The 12,060-nt window shown below is 55.0% G+C and overlaps 1 protein-coding gene across 7 annotated transcripts in view; it reads right to left on the reverse strand.

Moving 5' to 3' along the window:
• Window positions 1–6,616: 6,616 nt before the first annotated feature.
• The window catches only part of TMCC2 (transmembrane and coiled-coil domain family 2), a 45,437-nt gene continuing 39,993 nt past the window's right edge, over window positions 6,617–12,060 (reverse strand). For 6 of the 7 annotated variants that reach the window (XM_001160985.5, XM_063792858.1, XM_009441279.5 and 3 more), the window contains 3 exons: window positions 10,078–11,012; window positions 8,708–8,843; window positions 6,617–8,149 (listed from right to left, as the gene is read on the reverse strand). In XM_001160985.5, coding sequence (XP_001160985.1) covers window positions 7,838–8,149; window positions 8,708–8,843; window positions 10,078–11,012 — 1,383 coding nt within the window. In that variant the 3' untranslated portion in view covers window positions 6,617–7,837. Of the gene's footprint in view, window positions 8,167–8,707; window positions 8,844–10,077; window positions 11,013–12,060 lie in introns of all 7 variants that reach the window. The other variant, XM_063792861.1, reaches the window with a different exon arrangement.

Raw genomic sequence — 12,060 nt, forward strand, 5'->3', positions numbered from 1 at the left:
CACTGGCCTGACCATCCAGCACTGAGGACCCCTCTGGTGGTCAGAACACAGGTCCCAGATCTGTCTTTTCTTTGCTTACTGCAACCTCCGCCTCCCGGGTTCATGCGATTCTCCTGCCTCAGCCTCCGGAGTAGCTGAGACTAAAGGCACGCGCCACCACGCCTAGCTAATTTTTGCATTTTTAGTAGAGATGGGGTTTCGCCATGTTGGCCAGGCTGGTCTTGAACTCCTGACCTCAGGTGATCCACCCGCCTCGGCCTCCCAAAGTGCTGGGATTACAGGCGTGAGCCACTGCGCCCGGCCCCACACCTGTCTTTACTCTCCACCACCCTGACTCCATAAGCCTCCCCTCTACCACGTTGGGAACCTGCCCTTGAGTTGGCTTTGCACACAGACACCATCTTAGGTATTCCCACAGCCCCCAGGGCTTGGTCACTCATTAGCCATGTCAGTCTCTCCATTCTAGTTCTTTATTTGTGTAGATATGGGGACACAAGGACTAGAGAGGTGATGTTACCGGCTCAGTGTCACACAGCACATCTGAGCATCAATCCCCAAATCCCCAGAATGCCAGATGGCTCCAGCTGTTCCTCAAGGGAATGCTTTTTCTTTCCCTTCTTTCTGAAAGCTTCCCTCTGGCTTCCCTTTGGCTTTCAATGGGTTGTCCCCACGCCAGGGGCACCTGCGTGGTTGTTGTGGTTTTGTGTTTCCCTTCCCTTTGGCTTTTTTTTTCGTTTTTTTTTTTTTTTTGACAGAGTCTCGCTCTGCTGCCCAGGCTGAAGTGCAGTGGTGCAATTTTGGCTCACTGTAACCTCTGCCTCCTGGGTTCAAGCAATTCTCCTGCCTCAGCCTCCCGAGTGGCTGGGACTACAGGCACGTGCCACCACACCCGGCTAATTTTAGTATTTTTAGTAAAGACAGGGTTTCACTATGTTGGCCAGGCTGGTCTTGAACTCCTGACCTCAAGATCCACGTGCCTTGGCCTTCCAAAGTACTGGGATTACAGGCACGAGCCACTGTGCCCAGCCACCTTTGGCTTTCAAGCATAGACAACCCCTTTGAAGCCCCCAAGCCCCAGAGTTCTGGGGTGGAGTTTCCTTCCCGCTCTGAAAGCCATCCTCATTCTCCTTCTCACTGCCACAGACTTAGAAGCCCCTTCCTCAGGTATCTTGCCCTCTGGGTTGTGGGCCAGGCAGTACTAATGCCTGAAATAACTGCACAGCTACTCATGCCATGGATACCCTGTCTCCCACTCCAACCCCAGGACGTGACCAAAGCCATCATGCTATAGAACACGGTCCCTTTTTGCTTCTTATGCTTCCTCCAATGCTTGGAGAAACCTCCCCTAGCCCCCATCAGAAGGAAGCTCTACATCTTGTAAACCTTCCTGTCCCTGCCAGGCCCTATGGCAGCATTGATCTCTGCCTGCCCTTGTATTGATGGTGTGTGTGTGCGTGTGCGTGTGTGTGTTTGTGTGTGTCTGTCCCCACTAGCTCGTGAGCTCCATGACAGCAGAGACCATGTCTTGCTCCTCTGTGTCTCCAGTGCCTGTCACAGAGCCAGAGCTCAAAACCATGTTTCTTGAATTTAACTGAACCTAAAGCTGGGTGGTTTGGGGGTCACAAACCTGGACTCCATGACTGCCAAACCATGATAAGAGCTTCAAGACCAACAGAGGAGAAAATGAAGAAGAAGGAAGGAAACCCCTCCTTGGCCTCTTCCTTCTCAGAAGTCGGAATCCCAACTCTCAGGTCTTCCCACCCTTGGCCTGGCCAGGCCACACTTGGCTGAGAAGCTCGAGAGGAGGATGCCAGTCAGAGAGACATCAGGTCTGTGTTGGTGATTTGTCTCTTGCATGAGTTCATTTAATGACCAGTTTCATGGGAAATCCTCTCTTCTCCATCTCCACCCTCAGTATGGGTGACTGGGGCTGACCCCAACTAGAAAAAGGACAGAGGGACCCCAGTTAAGTAATAGCTGGAGACAGCGCCAGGTAGGAGTGGATGGTCTCTTACCTAGGGTGGTACGGAGAGGACTCACTCTTCCTACAGGAGAGCAAAGAACAGAGCCCCAGACCAGCCAGAGAGACACTCAGATCTTTCTAAAGTGTTTACTTGAGACTTATCTTCAGGGAGCTGAGATCACAGCAAGAATAACCAAAGTGGCTGGGCGCAGTGGCTCATGCCTGTAATCCCAGCACTTTGGGAGGCTGAGGCAGGTGGATCACCTGAGGTCAAGAGTTCGAGACCAGCCTGGACATTATGGTAAAACCCAGTCTCTACTAACAATACAAAAATGAGGCTGGGTGCAGTGGCTCACACCTGTAATCCCAGCACTTTGGGAGGCTGAGGTGGGCAGATCACCTAAGGTTGGGAGTTCGAGACCAACCTGACCAACATGGAGAAACCCCATTTCTACTAAAAATACCAAATTAGTATTACAGGCATGGTGGCGCATGCCTGTAATCCCAACTACTTGGGAGGCTGAGGCAGGAGAATCACTTGAACCTGGGAGGCGGAGGTTGCGGTGAGCCGAGATCATTCCATTTCACTCCAGCTTGGGCAACAAGAGCAAAACTCCGTCTCAAAAAAATATAACAAACAAACAAAAAACAAATTAGCTGGGCATAGTGGCACACACCTGTAGTCCCAGCTGCTCAGGAGGCTGAGGCAGGAGCATAGCTTGAACCCAGGAGGTGGAGGTTGCAGTGAGCCAAGATTGTGCCACTGCCCTCCAGCTTGGGCGACAGAGCAAGACTTTGTCTCCCAAAAAAAAAAAAAAAAGAATAATCAAAGTAAGGCAACAAGAGAGGGATAAAAGACTACAAATAGGGTACAGTGTACACTGCTTGGGTGATGGGTGCACCAAAATCTCACTAAAGAACTTACTCATGTAACCAAACACCACCTGTTCCCCAATAACCTATGGAAAAAAAATTATAACAACTACTTAATGCCAGATACATGCTGAGAAAATTAAACTGAAATAATTCGTTTCACTTAAAAACAAAACAAAACAAAAAAACAAAGTAAGGGCAACAAGAGAACCTTCGGCTGAGGCTGGCAGGGTGCCGAGACTGGGCACCCAGACCTCTCAGAATCACCTCTGGGGCTTTTGGAATCAGAGCCAGCTTAGTGGATGGCTGCCTGGAGTCAGGCGCATGGCTGAGATGGCACCGCTGGGCCCAGGATGCTTCATCCGGACAGTCGAGCCTTGGGGTATGGGGGGACCAAGGTGGGAGTGCTCTCCTGGGAGGCCCTGTGTCTGGCGGGCATCGCTGCTGTCACCACCCCGACTGCTCTTCTGGCTGAGTGACTCAGGACCTGCCAGCAGGCCCAAATGTGCTGGGACAAGTCTCAGCCTCCCCTCCTTCCCCACATGCCTCCCCGCAGCCTAGTGGGGACCAAGCTTCCTCCTTCCATCTGCATCTGGAGTTTGGCTGCAAGCCGTCAGGCCCATGGGTCACTGCTGGCTGCTTTCCCAAGCCCTGCCCAGCCCTGTCCCTGGGCAGATCAAAGCCCTCCCTGGGGGCCCCAGATGGCTGGCAGCATTCTAACAGGTCATTCCCCTAGAGTGAGATCCTGGGGTGTCATGGGGCAGGCACTCATAGCTGACACCTACGAGCCTCACCGGTGTCCTAACAGTTGGGCAGCACGGATATGATTATCCCCATGTTTCAGCTGGGGAAACTGAGGCCCACAACCTCAACAGTCTCAACTCAAAAGCAGGCGTCTTGATTCCTGCTCTCCTTCCTAGACCCCACACCCAGGACCATGGGCTGGAGGCAGGAGGGACCCACAGACTGATACACTTGTGGAGTTGGGGTGTTGGCAGCCATCTTGGGTCAAATAGGCCGAATCCAGTCCTCTCTCAAGCTGGGGCTTGGCCTCTTGGGACTGGACCAGCTTTGTCTACCAGACCGAGGGGAGAGGCTACTGGGAATAAGCAGGCTCTGGGTTCCCAGGGAAGAGGAACCCTAAGGACCTCTATTAGGCTTTCCAGGATCAGAGGCTGAGGCTCACTTAGCCACCCTTGGCCTTGTATGTTCCTGTGGGGTCGGCCTTAGACTTCCCTGAAGAGTTCTTCTGCACCTTAATATCTCACAGGCTCAGGAATGAGGAGCAGTAATAAGTCTAGTCTCGGGTTAATCCATCATATTCTAGGCCTTGTGCTTAAGTCTTGACCTGCAGAATGTCAAGTCTCCTGCACCCAAGCCTGTGAGCCAGTGCCATGTCATCTCCATTCCTCCTGGAAGATGAGGAGATTGGGCTGAGAGCAGCTGGAACCCTGTCCAAGGTAAGTAGCAGCACTGGGGTTTGAGCCTAGGTCTGCTGGCTCCTTAATATTGGGATCCAGACTTGACTTAAGGGCCCTGGCTTTGAAAGGGAAATTGAGCCTGCCATGAAGATCCCTCCAGGTGCCCAGGCTGCAGCTCCCCTCCTCTCCCACCCTGCGGCCCCAAGTCTTTCCTCCTCCCTTCCCTCCCTCCACAGCTCAGAACCACTCCAGAGTAACCTGTGCTGGCAGGGGTTAAGTCACCTCCTGCTGGCCTGTGCTGTCTGCCTGCTTTGGTGTTTGCCAGGGCTGCACCTGTTGTAGCCGTACAGTTTTGATGAGGTTGGCAGGGAGTGCCAGCTCTGCACGGGCATGGTAAACATGCCACCTGCCTGCTCAGTGCTGCTGGAGCAGTAACGTGCCAACTTCAACATGAATTCTTAGCTACTCCCTCTGTAGTGGACCCAGGCTGAGGGGAGCATACCAGCCTGGCTGAGACCTCCGGACCCTCAGGTGAGGGGCTGGGACCTGCATGACAGATGCTCTGGGAAGGACCTGCCTGTTGGCCCTGCATTCTGAAGGAGAATGGTCCCCAGCAAAGGAGGCCAGGTTGAAGTGGGGGCAATGCACTCCCTTTTTTCCTTCTTTTTTTTTTTTTTATTTGAGACAGAGTTTCACTCTTGTCGCCCAGGCTGGAGTGCAATGGCACACTCTTGGCTCACTGCAACCTCCGCCTCCCAGGTTCAAGTGATTCTCCTGCCTCAGCATCCCAAGTAGCTGGGATTATAGGCATGTGCCACCACGCCCGGCTAATTTTGTATTTTAAGTAGAGATGGGGTTTCACCATGTTGGTCAGGCTGGTCTCGAACTCCTGACCTCCGGTGATCCACCCACCTTGGCCTCCCAAAGTGTTGGGATTACAGGCGTAAGCCATCATGCCGGGCCGCACCCCCTTTTTTCTAAAGGGCGAGAAGGCTCAAACACAAACAAGGAAGCATCAGTGACCATCAGAGTCCCAGACAGGCAGGGCTTTATTAGACACGTTGTCATGATAAGGCAAACACAGGCTGGTGTTCTGTCCTTTTTGCAGATGACCCTGTGTAGCTGGGGCTGGTCTTCCCCCACCTCCTCTGTTCGCTGTCAGTCTCAGGATCAGCTGAGCATGGCCGCCACCCTCCCTCCCTTTTTCCTCCTCCCTTTCCATGTGGGCTGTGGTTGGCAGTGACATTTAATTCAGGGAAGGCACCTGACCTTGGGGAGGAATGTGGGAAATGTCTGCAGCCTGGGGCAGCCACCCCCCACCTGGGGCCCAGGAATGTGGGCTCTAGGCCACCTGTGGCCCCCAAGGGAGGTGAGTGCAGGGTCCAGGAATGACACTGTTGGAAGGCCCCGGCAAGGTCACCTAGTGAAACTCTTACATTGTACAGAGGGTGAGGATGAGCCACCAATGCCACCCCCCGTGGCACCAGCACAGCCTTCTCTCCAATCTGGTGACAGCACTGTCCCTGACTCTTGTTGTCTCCTCAAGCCTGAAGCCACAAGTACAGCGGCAACTTCTGATTTGTCAGACCCACAGAACTGCAGAATGTCCAAGCCCTTCGAAGTGAGCTGCTGCACATCCTCTACCGCTGATGTGGAGACTGAGGTGCAGAGAGATGTGAGTTGGCTGCCATCTACTCACTATGGGCCAGGACCCAGGTCTCTGGGGTGGGTGCATTTCCCACCATCCCTCCTGTTCCAGATGCTGGAAGTCAGCATCTTTTCATCCTAGCAGGGAGATTCAGGTGGCCTCTCCTAAACCCCCACAGGGTTACTGCTGGGAGTGCAGTGCCATCTAGGGTGCCCATCTGTGTGAACTGCCGGGAGTGGGTGCTGCAGCCACAGAGGGCCTGGTCACTACACTCAAGCCCACGCTCCAGCGCCTGGAGAGCAGGTGCTCTGTGCTCTGGCTGACGGCTCTGAGAAAACCAAGCTAACTCCAGCAGCTGCCTTCTTTGGGGCTGCACCGGGAGAAAGTGTTAGCGTAAGGACTCTGCTGCCCTCTCGTGGCCTCACTTGGGCATGGCTGCTGCCATTCAGGCCGCTGGTGGCTCACCTGCTCCGAGCTATGGAAATCTCTCTCCTAATTGCCTTCGCCTGGACTCTAAGAGGCCTGGATGGGGTGGATATCATCCCTTCTATCATACCGCTTAGGCCATGCCTTGTTCCTTTTCGGATTCTGGAGGAAGAGGGCCTCAGGTCAACAGGAGAGGCCTAGCCTGTGTTACCCAGAATGCTTGGGTGTGGGGAGAGACGTGGTGGTTCCCACAGACACAACTTAATCAACCAACACCAGACAGGATTGTTTGAAAATTTAGAGGATATTTATTTCTCAGGAAGGTGCACAACAGCTGGCAGGCACTGCTTTCCCTGCTCTAGGGGATTCCTCTCTCCTTTTCCAAGAAATCCCCTCTCTTCTTGGAAGTGCCCATGGGAGGCTGGGATGTGAAAAGAAACCATACACAACACTCCAGAGCCTTAAAAAAATAAAGCAACAACCTCCTCCACACGAATACACACTTACAAAATAAATACACGGATAAAAGAGAGGCCACGTGCCTCCCATCCCGGCTGTAGGGCTGCTTGGGGATAGTGGGGCTGGGTGGCTCGGTCCCACTTCTCCCAGCCAGGATGATCCAAAGGCTAAATGGAATGGAAGGGCCCTGGCTTCAGAGAGAGGATGGGGCAGGACCTCTCCTGGTGCTCAGCAGGGAAGACACTGGGGGCACGGGTAGGGAACAAAGGAACAAATAAATAAATAAATAGAACCCAACAGCACTCCCAGAGGCCTAAGGGCTTAGGGTGAGGCTCAGGGGGGCCCTGGGGCCTGTTTCCCTGAAAATAACAGATCCAGTACAGGCAGAAAGAACAGAAGGGAAAACACAGGCCACACCCACCTGGCCTGCAGAGCCCAGCCCCAGAAGGAGGCCTCAAATCAGCTCTACAGGGAGGAGGGGTGGGGTGGGGGTGCTGAGCTCCACACTAGCTGCTCTGAGCCTGCTCTCTGGCCCTGGAGGTGCCCGAAGGCTAGGGACCCTCCCATCCCTGTGTTCTCTGCGGCCAGCAGAGCCTCCTCCCTCACTCTCCAGCCTTCATCCTCACCATCTCCACCAGAGGAAACCGTAGCTATCTCCGAGGTGGGCTCTTTCCTAGGAAAGTTGAGGCAGAGCCCTCTCCTCCTATTCTTAATGGTCTTCCTGACTTGGGGCATCCTGAGGGTCAGCTGGGAGAAGTCCTTGTGTAACTATAAATAATCAAAACAATCCAACCCCATGTCCACCTCTGCTCCACTTGGCCACAGGTGCCCGCACTATCTCCAGGTAGGGCTGCATTCTAAGCTCCCTTCAGGCCAACAGGGAGAAGGTGTCAGACAGAAGCAAGTACAGAGAAGGGGGCAGGAGCTGCTGGAATGGACAGTTTGGGCAGGAGGCCAAACTGGACACACAAAGAAGTCCAAGGGTCCCTCCTGGAGAAGTGTGGCCAGCTGGGGGCCAGAGAGCACGGGGTTGGTGTGGCTGGCCACTCAGCTGGGCAGCAACACGTGCTCCAGGAGGTAGGTGAGGGAGTCCCAGTGCTTCCAGAGGAGGAACAGGACGAGGACCAGGAGGGCGGTGCTGGTGATGCGCAGGCGTGTCTTCATGAGGGGCGTGATGAAGTTGGCGATGGTGGACACGAACACCAGCAGCACGGCCATGAGCGCCAGGATCACGTTGATGAACTTGCCCAGCAGCGCCCGCGCGTTGGCATTCTCCACGCCCTCCAGCTGTACCACCTGCTGCTGTTGCTGCTGCAGCTCCAGCTTGGTGACCCGGGTCAGGCAGGACTCCACGGCCTCCTGCAGGGGCAGAGGGGCTGGCATGTGCGCGCTCAGGATGGGCAGGACCCCTAGGCTGAAAACCTACCTACCCCACTGAGAAGGTGCCTATAACGAAGTCTCCTCTCCAAAGGCCAGGAGGAGTGGAGGTTGACCAGCTGCAACTGAGGTCAGAGACCTTTAAGGATGACTCTTTGGGGAGGATGCTAGGAAATGAGAGTCTTGATTACTAGGGAAGGAAAAGAGCTGGCCCAATCCCAGCTGGCTCCCTCTTGAGGCAGGCTGGAGCCTGGAAACTCCAATTACTCATTTGCGAAGCTGCCATCAAAGAGGTGGGGGGCATGGTGGCCTTTGCCCTGTGGACTTGCCTCTGCACAGTGCACGCTGTCAGCCTCAGGCCTGTCTTGCTCATCTCCACTCCGCTCCCGCTATGCTGCCCTCTTCATCCATGTGCCTATCTGCCCCGGCCAACAGGCCAGCCTGTGTCTATCATGCCCCACGTGACAAGAACCCTAACCCTCTGGCTGCTGCCACCTCTACCAGCACATCTGGGGCCTCCCAAGGTTGCCCTGGCCATACCTGGATGTCCCGTGCCCTCTCATAGGACTGGTAGGCCACCTTCTCCTCCATGCTGGCCAGCTCCTGCTTCAGGTTCGTCATCTCGTTCTGATGAAGCTCAGTCAGGTCGTTGAGCTGCTCCTCCAGCCGCTCATACCTGGCGGAGGGAGAGAGAGTGACACCAGTCCTGGCTCCCCGAGCTTCCATTCTCTCCCACAGTTGATTCATTCATTCTCTCAATAAACAATGACTCAGCCCACCCCACGTGTCCAGCTCTGCTCGTTCTAATTTTAACAGCAACAACAATAGAAGCTACTATTTACACAGCACTTCTTAGGTGTAGGCACTGTGCTAAGCATTTTACCTACATGACCTCATAGGATCCTCCCCACAATCCCATGAGGTAGGTGCCAGTGTCATCTCCATTTTACAGAGGAGAAGACTGAGGTGTGGAGGCTGAGGAGCCTGCCTAGGATCACACAGCTCATGAATGGAGGAGTTAAGGATTGGCTGACTTCAACCTGGGCTCTTAAGCCCTAGGCTCAGATGCTCTCTGGGTACCAGGGACACATGGGTGTAGAAGACACAATCCCGGCTCTGAAGGCACAAAATAGCATAAGATGACTATTATGTGAGGAGTGGTTAGTTTTTAGGTGGGGCTCCCCTTCAATTTTCCAAGCCTTCTTCATATATATGGAGAAGAAAAAGAGAAAGTGCTAGCTAAGGAAAAGATCCCCCCACAAGCCCAGGGAGCGAGCGGCAAGTGCTGCAGAGGCACAGAGCAAAGGGCAGAAAAGGGCAGCACAGGACCGGAGGGAGACACAGAAGGAGAGGCCGAGAGATGTCAGCTGTGTTCCAGGCTGGCCCCAGGAGCTCCGACTGGAGGTTCATGTTTTGGAAGCTATACATCCATTCACATGCTTCGACTTTACAGGTCTGGACTCATTGTATCTTTATGACCCTATGAAGAAGGGATTAATGTCATCCCTGAATTGAGGTCAGGAGATCGAGACCAGCCTGGCCAACATGGTGAAATGCTGTCGCTACTAAAAATACAAAAAATTAGCGGGGTGTAGTGGTGCGTGCCTGTAATCCCAGCTACTCAGGAGGCCGAGGCAGGAGAATCGCTTGAACCCAGGAGGCAGAGGTTACAGTGAGCTGAGATCGTGCCACTGCACTCCAGCCTGGGCGACAGAGAGACACTCCGCCTCCAAAAAATACAGAAGGAAAAAAGAAAGAAGGCTCCTTAGGGCCTCGTGCTGGCTCCTTCCAGCAGCCAGGACACTGAGGATGCTCCTCTGACTGCCTCCACACCCTGGGTCTGAAACCCAGTGCTCCTTGCCTCATCCCACGTCCGGCTGGGCTGCAGGAGGGGGTGGGCAGGCACCTACCTGTAGCGCTCCTCCTGCAGGCACTGGGTCATGTAGGTGTAGTCCCTCTGCAGCTGAGTCTTCAGGTCTTCCATGGAGTCCTCCAGGTGAGACTGTCCCTCCTTGATCTCCCGTAGCTCTTCCAGCAGAGCATCCAGGTTTCCAGGAGCACCATACAGTGCATTGCACTTAGGGCTCCCCAGGGCCCCACCAGGCCCAGCCCCGGAGTTGCTGCCTGCCCCGGCTGAGCTGGCGCTGGCGCTGGAGCACTCATCATCGCTGCCATACTTGGGGCTGGAGACGAGTGTGGCACTGCCGCTCAGTGCCCGGGCTGCCTCCTCAGGGGGCCCATCTTCCAGGGGGTCCTTCAGGTGGGCGATGTTGTCAGCACTGCCAAACTTGTTGCGGATGAGGCTGGCAAACTCCCGGGGCTTGGACACCACGGCGGTGTGGGTGGCCTGTGAGAGGCCAGAGAGGCTGCCCTTGACGCCCTCCACCACGCCGCCCCCAAAGCCGCTGATGCCTGCGCGCACGTTGGCGCCCACGTCCTTCAGCCCCTGCTGCATGTCCCGCAGCACGTCCTTGGGCTGCCGCGAGGGCCCGTTCTGCTCAATCTCCTTCAGGCGCCGGCGGTAGTGCTCCAGCTTCTTGTGCAGCTGGGCGATGGTCTGGGCTGACTTCTGGTTCTTCTTCTCGAACACTTGCTTGATGCGTGACACCTGCTGCTTGTCCGCGTTGTTGGCCAGTTTCAGGTACTCCGCCACGTTGTCGTCGCGAGCCTCCTGCTCGATCTTGATCTGCTCGGTGATCTTCAGGATCTTCTGGTGCAGGTGGTCAATGGCGGCCTTGGTCCGCTGGGGATCCGGTGCCCCATCGGGCACGTCCAGGCTGATGGGGCCGTCAGTGTCACCATGGCCGGCGGGGAGGCTCAGGGCCACCAGGTCTCCCTTATCGACCTGGGGAAAGAGGCAGGCAGAGGAAGCATGGGTAAACCCTGGGACCATAGGAGTGCCCCTGGATGCCTCTGGACTTGGTTTTTCTATCTAGAAAATGGATGCAGGAGTCCAAAAGAAGACAACCACCACAAGAACAGTATCCCTGACAGCCACTTACACAGGGCTCTCACATCTGCTCTCTACCCCGTCCCCACAGCATCCCCAAAATGCAGTCTAGGCAGAGCTGCTCCTCTTTTGGCCCAGAAAGGTCAAACAAGTTGTTCAGGGACACACGGCCAGGAAGGGACAGAACCTCCAGCCCAGAACTCTTTTATTTATTTGTTTGTTTATCTATTTGAGACACAGTCTCGCTCTGTTGCCCAGGCTGGACTGCAGTAGCGTGATCTCAGCTCACTGCACCTTCCACCTCCCTGGTTCAAGGGATTCTCCTGCCTCTGCCTCCCGAGAAGCCGGTATTACAGGCACCCACCACCATGCCTGGCTAATTTTTGTATTTTCAGTAGAGATGGGGTTTCACCGTGTTGGCCAGGCTGGTCTCGAACTCCTGACCTCAAGTGATCTGCCTGCCTTGGCCTCCCAAAGTGCTGGGATTACAGGTGTGAGCCACTGCGCCTGGCCCCAGCCCAGAACTCTTAAAGCTCCAGCACATGGACCAGGCAGGTCTGAGGCCTCACTGGAGTCATGGGGTTGGATTTCTGAGGAATGAGACAAATTTTCTCTCTGGACTCAACCACTTCATAAGGCTCCTGCCTTGAGCAGGCCCCTCCCTCAGGGCTGACCAAAGCCTACACTTTGTGCCCTGCCTGCCTGCCCTCGCCACCCCATGTTCACTAACAACGCAGCTCGGCGGGCCACCCTGCCTTTGCTGACACCTCTCCCAGGCCCTCCATTACCTTACGGCTCTCCAGAGTCATTGGTAACCTTTTCCGCTTCATAATGGTGGGAGCCCCCAGTCCTTCCTAGTATCCGAGAATTGGGAGAGGAGCATGCCCCACCCCCACCCTGCTGGCCAGGTCCCCGAGGACTAAAGCCCCAGAAGTAACTCAAA

This window comes from Pan troglodytes, chromosome 1 (genome assembly GCF_028858775.2).
Source record: "Pan troglodytes isolate AG18354 chromosome 1, NHGRI_mPanTro3-v2.0_pri, whole genome shotgun sequence".
NCBI classification, from domain to species: domain Eukaryota; kingdom Metazoa; phylum Chordata; class Mammalia; order Primates; family Hominidae; genus Pan; species Pan troglodytes.